The sequence below is a fragment of the Hydra viridissima genome, unplaced genomic scaffold (genome assembly GCF_058129835.1).
Source record: "Hydra viridissima isolate aposymbiotic clone 2 unplaced genomic scaffold, HvirCarnegie_v1 scaffold_9, whole genome shotgun sequence".
NCBI lineage: Eukaryota > Metazoa > Cnidaria > Hydrozoa > Anthoathecata > Hydridae > Hydra > Hydra viridissima.
This window is the reverse complement of record NW_028324308.1, coordinates 15,779,880-15,789,972: the sequence shown is the minus strand read 5'-3', so window position 1 is coordinate 15,789,972 and position 10,093 is coordinate 15,779,880. Positions and strand designations below refer to the sequence as shown.

General features: G+C 27.2%; 1 protein-coding gene and 1 long non-coding RNA gene across 4 annotated transcripts; one reads left to right on the top strand and one right to left on the bottom strand.

Moving 5' to 3' along the window:
* Positions 1 to 1,506: 1,506 nt before the first annotated feature.
* On the top strand, positions 1,507 to 6,544 carry LOC149884269 (uncharacterized). Its single transcript, XM_090098452.1, has 2 exons — positions 1,507 to 1,884; positions 5,688 to 6,544. The coding sequence occupies exons 1-2, from the start codon at positions 1,862 to 1,864 to the stop codon at positions 6,517 to 6,519; spliced, it is 855 nt and encodes a 284-aa protein (XP_089954578.1). The 5' UTR covers positions 1,507 to 1,861; the 3' UTR covers positions 6,520 to 6,544.
* On the bottom strand, positions 2,239 to 5,689 carry LOC149884270 (uncharacterized). Of its 3 annotated transcripts, XR_016455857.1 has the most exons (4): positions 4,917 to 5,301; positions 3,982 to 4,108; positions 3,752 to 3,799; positions 2,239 to 3,105 (listed from the first exon to the last, which is right to left on the bottom strand). It is a non-coding gene; the product is annotated as an uncharacterized LOC149884270 (long non-coding RNA). The 3 variants fall into 3 exon arrangements; XR_016455855.1 differs by having other exon boundaries at positions 3,752 to 4,108; positions 4,917 to 5,298; XR_016455856.1 differs by lacking the exon at positions 4,917 to 5,301 and adding an exon at positions 5,546 to 5,689 and having other exon boundaries at positions 2,271 to 3,105; positions 3,752 to 4,108.
* Positions 6,545 to 10,093: the final 3,549 nt, after the last annotated feature.

Here is a 10,093-nt window from a genome sequence, read left to right as displayed (position 1 = left end):
ATTGGATCAGCACATGGTGATGGAATAATATTGGATCAGCACATGGTGAGCACATGGTGAGGCTAATTCTATTTTCTCCACTGTATTAACGAGCTAACATAAGACGTCAATTACATCAATAAATTTTAATACGACAAATTCTGTTTACAACATTTACAACAAAGTCTATTTAAGATTTACAGTCTAAATATTTTCATCGCTACAAGAAACAAGTTAAGAAATGGTCTGTGAAGAAAATACTAGTAAATTTTTGCAACTACAAATCACGAAGATGTGTTTCCTTTTTTTTTTTTTTTTTTTTTATCTAAAAGATAAAGTTTTTGACTAAGATTTACAGTCTATTACCTTTTTAAAAAGGTAATGAATTAAGTATAAAATAAATTTCTTCACCATAAACCTCACTTGAGTCCCCTTCTGGTAATATATACACCGTCACACATCCCCTTTACTGCATTTCATAAAAGTTCTTATAGTGTTGAATGTGTTTGAAAGTTTAACTTCAACTTATCGTCAGTAGCTCAGCAGTATTTAAAATGATCTATTACGTTCAAGTACGTCAACCGAAGTTCGTCAGAAAACGACGTCTGTAAACGATGCTCGTGGAATTTATCATTACTTTCTAAGCTTTAATGCAATTGGATATTTGAATAATTCAGTTTCTTTCATTTATTCTACTAGACTAAACTAAAGTTTAAAAAAATTTCAATGCATCATATAATAGAAAATATTACAAAGTTCCATATTCATTGACCGCTTTATGTTTAATGTTTATATGCCAGAATTATCTCTAGTGATCTTTTGAACCTTTTTTTTTAAACCTTAAGATATTCTTTAATTTTTTATTAGTTTTGTTAAAATAACGTACATTTAACTATTGCAGTTGTTAAAATGAAATTTAACTTTTGTAATTGTTAAAGTAGCACGCGTTTAACTATTTGGAGCCGATATTTTTTCGTTTTGTAATGTTTTAGATTTCTGTTATTGTAAACATTCTTTCTCCAAGGTCACAGTTAAAAAACTGTGACCTTGGAAAAAGAAATGAACTGTTCACTCGTGTTTTTCATGATTTAACATTTAAAAATTCTTTTGAGAAGTACGCGTATTGGATTAAATATCTTGCTCTAGTATATGCTAGAAACTATTTGTAAAATACATGAAAGATACTGTTTGTAATATAATTTTGATAGATTTAAAGCCACGTTGACATTTCCTGGATCAAGTATGAACATGTGAAATGTCACGAAAAACTTTTTAAAGTTCGGTTGATTTGATAACAATTTTTGATATTTTAAATCCAAATAGTTCCGCAAACTAAAGTTTACCAAATTAAAATTACAAACTACTTGATGAACCATTTAATGGTTCATCAAGTAGTTTGGTAACTAATAATTTGAACAGGAAGTTATGATGTTATGTAAACTAATGTCTTTACTTTTGATTGCATTGACAGAAAAAACCCACTTGGTCCACGTGATAAAATAAAATACAACTTGCGTTTTTAATATTAGACAGGACCAAAAACACTGTAGCTACTTTAACCAGATCTTAGTATGAAATTTGCAAGTTAACAATATTATGAAGGAAATACCGAGTAAGAAAAAATGATAAACCTGTTTAGTGGTTCATACTATTTTTAAAAAATCTCCAGCCGTTAACTGTGGACTTAGCTAGCTGCGGAAACTGTGTTTTTAGCTACAGTTTGTTCATAATAGACTAACAAGATTTTGATGTTTTGAAAGGAAATTTGAAAATGAAGTAAAATTTCCCCATAGTTTAGTGTGCAAATACTGATTAATTTGTAAAACTGCTTATTGAGATAAAAGAAAGGAACATTAATTCAAACAGTCAAAATTTGGAACAGATGGAGAAAGAGATTTCCATAAGGTAGTTAAATTAAACTTGCACATTTTATATTTACCCTCACAATACTTTATATAGTAAATACAGTGAGAGTAGACATTTTTTTCATTTGATTATACAGCAAATACAGTGAGCGTAGACATTTTTCTCATTTGATTTGACTCATGTTTATGAGTTCTTTAGCGTGAAATAATTTTTTTCTATCCTCACAAAAAAAGTTATTTCCAAGTAAGCATATATAAGAAATAAATTATCTTTCGTTCACTATGGTACGTTATCTGTTACATATTTTTAAAAAAAGATGCACAGATTACCCTGTGATTAGCACCACAGATTAAGACTGCAATAGACCACCGACAAATTTAAAAAAGGACAGGCAGATTAAATTGGAGATAGAAGAAGATTAATTTAATCAAAAAGAAATCTTGCATCAATTACATTTTACACTGAATTTTTGAATAAAATAAAATGACTACCGTAAAAATCTCACACTTGGCTTTGGCAAAGATTATATTCTCTTGATATCGACTTTATTTAATTAATCAACACGTTTATTTATCTTTTTTTTTTGTCGGATAGGCTTGAGAAAATTCTTTCCTAAAACATCTCCCAGTGTCATCACAAAAAACATCTCCCAACGTCATTACAAAAAAATTTCACTTTTGACGTCTTGTTAATGGAGTTATGATAGAAAGCTCAAAAAGTCTCTCAAAGGTGATAATCAACAATTGAAAGATACTCAAATGCTCTCCTTTGTGAAAAGAGAATACTTCTTGAGGTTTCTATGTTGTCCTTTGAAAATAAAAAGGAAGTTTTTTTTGTTTTCAATTTCATAAATATTCAAAATAAAACAAAAACAAACAAAAAAAGTCCATACGTATTCTACAAAAAAAAAAGAACAAACGAACGAATGGCTTTTTCAAATGAGATCACCTGCATAATTATTTTGTAAAAGTGTTTTAATGATGAGTTACTAGAGCACGCTCCACAGCAAGATGATTCATAATCAAAACTGTAGCATATTTTCACCTCAGATATTGGACCACCTGCATCGGGGAAAAACGCTATATACATCTATATTCGATTCTCTTTATCAGACTTGAAGTACATACATTTTCCATTAAAATCGTAATTATAAATGTTTTTCTTCAAACCGTCAATTGTGTTTATGTCTGTTGTGTTTATGGCATCTTGTTAAATGCGAATAACGTCGTGAATCTTGATTACGTCTAGAAATATCTCAACCTAAAAAAAATGTATGGTTGAATTATTTCTAGATTCTTAATTAGATTTTGAAGTAGTTCTTTGTAAAGCAAGTGGTGTTTGAACTAAACTTGGATTTGCACAAATGAAAGAATATTATCTTGTCTCATGTTATCTTCTCTTCATCTTTAACTATCTTATTCTTTCTTTTTTTTTTAATTTTTGATGAAGACAATCATTAATATAAATGATGATTCCTTTATAGTCTTATATTTTACAACAGAAAAATATGCTTTAATATTCAAGGTGTAAATATAATGTAAATAGGAGACAAATATTTCAAAATCGTCTCAAGTCTATGTTCTTAAATTTTGTAATAATTTTTAAGTACTCTCCATTAGCAACTGCTGTTTAGCTTTATGTTTTAAGTACTCTTCATTAGCAACTGCTGTTTAGCTTTATGTTTTAAGTACTCTTCATTAGCAACTGCTGTTTAGCTTTATGTTTTAAGTACTCTTCATTAGCAACTGCTGTTTAGCTTTATGTTTTAAGTACTCTTCATTAGCAACTGCTGTTTAGCTTTATGTTTTAAGTACTCTTCATTAGCAACTGCTGTTAAGCTTTATGTTTTAAGTACTCATTATTAGAAAATACTGTTATGCTTCACAATTTACCGATTGAAACTCACCTCCAATCTATGATATCTCTCCGTAAATAAGCCAGTTAATAAACTAAGCTGCAAGAAAATTAAAAAATGGACAATATTGTTAAAAATTCATTTGGATCGTAATAAATTATTTAGGTTGTGTTTGCTGAAAATCTTTAACATTAAGAGATGACAAAAATTTGAACGCAATAAAACATTCTCTTTGAATGGAAAATAGATCAACAAAATAAAGTACTAAAAGAAGACCGTACAACTTTTCAACTTTAACGGAAAAAGCGCCGATTACGCACGATATCCTCATGTTATTCCGAATGCCATTAACGCACAGAACCCACTGAATGCTGCATTGGACCCAAAGTAGTCGTTTCAGCTTATGAACTAAAAAGCAAAGTCTAAAGTTTTAGATAAGAAATTAAGATTCAATTCAATATTGAACATTTTTTTTTTTTTTTTTTTAAGGCTGACTTATTAAACAAAAAATATAGTTGAAGAGAATAGTGACACGCTGTTTGTTTGCATGAAACAAGAAAAATATTCAGAACAAAATTTCGTAAACAACTCAAAAAATTGTAAGTTTAAAGTTTTGAACATTTTAACTGCTTTGAGCTGCACATTTTTTAAAAAATGTACTTGGGTCTTATCTATGTAAGTGGACAGCAAATTAATAAATGAATAGATATTTTTGTTTACTCTTTTAATTAACATATAAATATGTTTTAAATTTTTCTACAGTTTTTAAAAAAATTACAAATTTTTAAGTGTTTTGTATAATGAAGTATTTTGTAATTATGTTGACTTTGTTTTTATTGAAAAGTTTAACATGTTAGGGTTTTTTTCCCCTGCTCATTGTGCACTTTTCTAGGAGAGGGGAGGAAATAAACCATTTGATTTAATTTCCAAAATATTAATCATATGGTTTATATAAATATATAATTCAGATTCAAATAAATGATAGTCTCATAAAGACATTTTTTGAAATAAATTAACAAGAGAAAACTTATTACAAGATCAAGAGATTAAAACATACTTCTAATATACCCCCGTCACTGTAAAATACAAAGGAAAGGATTGAATTTTTTCTTTAAAGTTTTTCTGATTATCTCATGAAGTCCAAAAGTATTTTTTTTAGAATGGCGAATTCTTAGTAATAACAAGAAAAAGCAAATAAAACTTCATGAAAACTTACTGCTGTTTTACATTGAGAGATTTACGCACAAGAGATTTTCACATTTTACCGGAGTGTTTCAAACAGCAGCGGAAAGGCTTTTTATTGCAGAAAACAAAAATTTGAAAATGCTTATTTTAAGATCCCATCCGAGATTTCTTACTGGAATTTCATTAAAAAATACGTTTATTTTTTTCCTACTTAAATTATAAATTTAAAAACAAAAGTGAACATGAAATATTTAAACGCGAAGTTTGTGGTTAAATAGTAGAATAATAAAAGTTATTGCATTATATAGAGCTCTACTGTATATTATCTGACCTAAGCATAGCTTACGTTTATTATTATTATTCTAGATGCTTTAAATCATTTACCACTTTTAAGAAATTATTTCTTTTTCGAGACTATTAACAACATAGCATTAAGTAAATTTAATGTAAAAATATTTTTGCTGAAAAATTTAATGTGAAAATATTTTTGATGAAAAATTTAATGTGAAAATATTTTTGCTGAAAAATTTTTTGAAGTGTTTCTTGGCATGTAATCTGTATTTATTTACATCACAATGTTTAACTGTTTGACTTTTAGTACTTTTTAGCAAAAATAAGTATAGTTTATAAATATAATAAGTTTAAAGAAAAAAGATTCACCTCAGTTTTTAGTTTGGATATTTTCTTACATAAAGCTGTCCATTCAACTAAATTTAGGTCATAGGGTTAGTTAAATGTTTTCGTCACTTTTTTAAAACAATCTTCATAAAATCACTCAGCTTTTTTATTTTTATTTTTTTAGCGCAGCAAAAATGATTACAGTTACTACATACGTTATTGTTAGCTGCTGCCCAGTAGCAATCGTGTTGCACGGGTTGGGTTTCTTCCTTTTGATCAAGACCAGAAAATCTGGCATGGACCCTACCCAACGTACCATCATTTTGAACCTTTGCTTGTCTGAAATCGGCGCAAATGTTGTACTTTTCGTGTTGGGTTTGTTAGACTTTACTTCAATAAAGCCTTACAGAATTTTTTTTTTAATACTCCGAGTATTCATGACCGCGTATTATTTTACAAACTTTTGGCTCACCTTCGATCGTTTTTTGCATACGCAATTTAACTTTAGATATCCAGTATATTGGTCGAACAAACATACTAAATATTCCGAAGCGATTTTATGGGTACTCAGTATAGGTTTTAGTTGTTTGCTGCTTATTCGTTCTAAAACTGTAATAATGATACTAGATCTTACGTTTGATTTGATAATAATAATATTTCCAACTTTTGTGTACGGAAATGCAATTTTGTTATCGAAGAAGATGAAAAGCGTTAATTACAAGCGTAATTTGCGAAAAGGACTTTTATTAACAGCTATGATAGTGTTGAGTTACATAATATTTATAGCTATGCCTCACGTCATTTTCTCTGTTTATATCTTCGCAGGAATCAAAACTCCCAATCTTCTCACCTTTATATTGGATTTAGCATTAGTGTCAGCATTCTGGAGCGATGCGTTTATTTATATATTTATGTGTCCAAGTATACGTCGTTCATTCAACGCGTTGTTTGGAAGAAAAAAAACTCTGCAAGAGAAACAATTTTGTTCAGAAAGAGAAGCATTTTCACTGAATTAGTGTGTGTCATATATATATATATATATATATATATATATATATATATATATATATATATATATATACATACATACATACATACAAGTATTGATGATTTTCCAATTATAATATTTAATACGTGAAATATTGGAGAAAATGATTTAAAAACAAAAAACGCAGTCGAATCGATTTATTTTATTTTGTAGGGGGACTGGGATTAGCTGTAACAATATTTTATAAAGCATTTTTTTTTTATAAAATCCATCTTCCACCCTAAATTCTCTCAAACCACAAATAAGATTCTCATATTTCAAATATATGTATATATATTTTTATATATATATTTATATTTTATAATATATTTGAATTTATTCTAATATGTTATAATTAGACTTATGCCAACTATCCCATTGCAACCTTGGTAAAATGAAGCGATGGCTATGAACATTTTAACAGAACGTATTTTACTTTAGGATTACCTTATTTATATCATTATCAAATATTTGGTTTTCACTTCTACCGATTAAATATAATAAGTAATATAAATTTATTGCTGGTTTTTTTAAAATTGCAATTAAATACAATTACAATTGTTTATAAATAAAAACGCAATCTTTCGAATAATCTTAATCTTAGAAGAGTTCTTTGCAACAAATGTTTGTGTCCTTGCAACAAATGTTTGTGTCTTCAAATTAGTAAAAGAATTTAATAACAACTACAACTTTTATCCACAAGGCTTCATTGCTCAACGTGATAAAGCCAATAAAGAGTATCTTGACTCGAAATTCCGACAATAATTTTTTTTACTTTTAGTTTTGAAAAGAATTTTTCGATAAAAAAACATGAGGGTAGTACAAACTTCGTGATATGAGGATGGAATAGGAGAGACGTATTATACAAAGAAAGAAGTTGCCTTGCTTAACAAATAAAAAAATAAAAAAATTAAGCTCAACTTATTTTTCTTACAACATGTAATAATAATTTTCTTCTATTAAAAGAGCTGCTTTGTTGATGTTATTGTCAACTGAGAAGATGACGATAACAACATCATTCCTGAAAAGATGACAATCAAATAAATGTTCAAAATATTTTAGAGCCTGAGGAATTGCCTTTTTTTTTTCTTCTTCTTCTTCTTAATCTTTAATTTCAAAAGCAAATCTCATTTTAAACATTATGTCGGCTTCACTATAGATTTGGATTTATTTGCTTAAATGTCATGGGGTTTCAGTGGACCTCCTAAGCATATTCCATTTATTAAAAATATTCCAAAGATATTTACATACGTCTTTTAAAGCGATAAAACAATTTCTGAGACTCCATTTGCATCTTTTATAAGCCTTTTGATGTCTTACCAAAGATTATCTTCTTTTTGAACTGCGTTTTTAACAAGAATTCATTTTATTTAGATCCATTCTTTTTTTTATAATTGTATTTTAACATTTTTTTATAATTGTAATTTAATCTGCAAGACCAATAAGCATAAACAAAAAGCAGAACTTCAATAGTTCTTAAACAAATCTTTTATTTTTATCTTCAGTCCATAAAATCTTTATCTTATAAGTTAACTACATCACTGATATTTAAATTCTTTTTTTTTAAACAAAAAAGTTTAAAATATATGATGATTAACCTATGTCTCAAAAAAGTACTCTTAAAGTATTACGTCATAAGCATATTGCTGACGGTGAAAGCTGCTGACACGTGGAAATTAAAAAATCCTAAAAAAATAAAAATGTTTTTCCAAACTTGATTTAGGTTTTTAGAAAACTTTTATTTAAAAAAAAAAAACTTCTTTTTTTTTAAAAGATTAAATCCTGATCTAGAGAAAAACTGTATCATTTCTTCTTTTTGTTGAATTTTTAGAATAAAGAAAAATTTACTAATTTTTACTTGTATTTTTACTCTTTTTTTTGTATTTTCATAGAAAAAAAAAAATTTAATTTCATATTTTTACAAAAATGATTTTTATAGCAAACTTTTGCCTGACGTTAAAAAATTTTGTTTAAAGTTAATCCCGTTTTGAGCTTATACTTTGTTTATATCATAGTTCATCGTTTATAAAAAAGAATACATTCAGTTCATTAATGTTGAATAAAACTTGTTTTTCATTTGTTATACAATATTTGCATTGAACAGCTTTTTTTTTTTTTTTTTAAACAAATTACGACTGATGTAAGTTACATGAAAAACCTACGTAAACTTGATTTGTTTTTTACAGCAATTTCAAATTATTAAAAAAAAAAATTCATCAACAACTCTTTGATAGGCCGATCTATTGTTTATTTACATATATATAAAAAAAAGGCATACTAGTTTAATATTAAGTTACTTATTTCTTCAGAGTACTTTTTCATATGCTGAACTAGTTAAAAAATTCTTTATTAACTCAAAAAAAAACTGATTTCAATCGCGTTAACTTTCAATTTATTATTAACATTTATACTGAGATGTTTAAATTTAAAATAAATCATTTATAAAAAAGTTATAATAAAAAAACATTTACGAAAAGACTAAAATCAGTTCCTACTTCAAAACGTTACTAATTATTCTATTTTTTTAAATTCTTTTACTTTTTTTAATCAAAGGAAAAAATAGGAAACAAAATATATTTTGATCATGAGCCAAACAACTTGCTATAAGTTCTTCTCTTTTAGAATTCTAAATGACTTAAGCTTTTTGCTTCTTTTTTTGCCGCCTTAATCCTTCTACAAAGTTCTTCTTTAGGCACAGCTTGAACTCTTTACTCAACGCTATTGAGGCTTTTAGCACACTCTAAAAACACAGTAGACATCGAATTTTTTAATCTGCAATGAACAAGATTTTTTTCTATTGCTGGGGCCATCAATTTTACTACAACGATATTTAATGAAAACATCTGGTCTATCATTTAATGAATTAAAATTTTTCGGTGAGGGGATAACTTTAACGTCATAAATCTCGAAAGAAAAAAATTTTACACTATCACCGCAAATGTCACCCTCATATCTTTTTAAAAACTTTTTTATTAACATCTGAATTTAATAAAGGTAAGAAAAAAGTCGCCTGAAAAAAATGCTTAAAGGCAAAAAAGTTAAAAAATAAAAATAAATAAATAATTGTCTGCTTGATTAAGTCAATACGTCACCTGAATAACAATTTCTTGTTCTGAAAATAAACTTACAAAAAAATAGTTAAAAAAAAAAATTCCTTTGTTTATATTTGAGGTTATTACTGTTATCGTTATTTATTTTCTTGTAATTTTTGTTTAAGACATTTTTATTTAAGATATTTTTAAGTTACTTTAGGAAAAACTATTTTTCTTTTTCAAAAAACCATATAAAACGTTTTAAAGAACTGTAGCATACAAACCCTAAGAAAGAAAGCTAAACCTTGAGAGTGCTACATAGCATAAATATCGGAAATACAGTTGATCATTTCGTTTTTATTTTTTTTTGTTTTCACCAACTCTTTGTCGCTTTAGAAACTCAGTTAGATATGTATTTGAAATCTTAAAATGAAAACTTTGTAGTTGAACCCAAATTACCTGTTAGGCTGTATTTTGAACTTTGATCTACAAAATAATTTGGGCTACTGACTCTTTGAGCGCTTTGGTCAT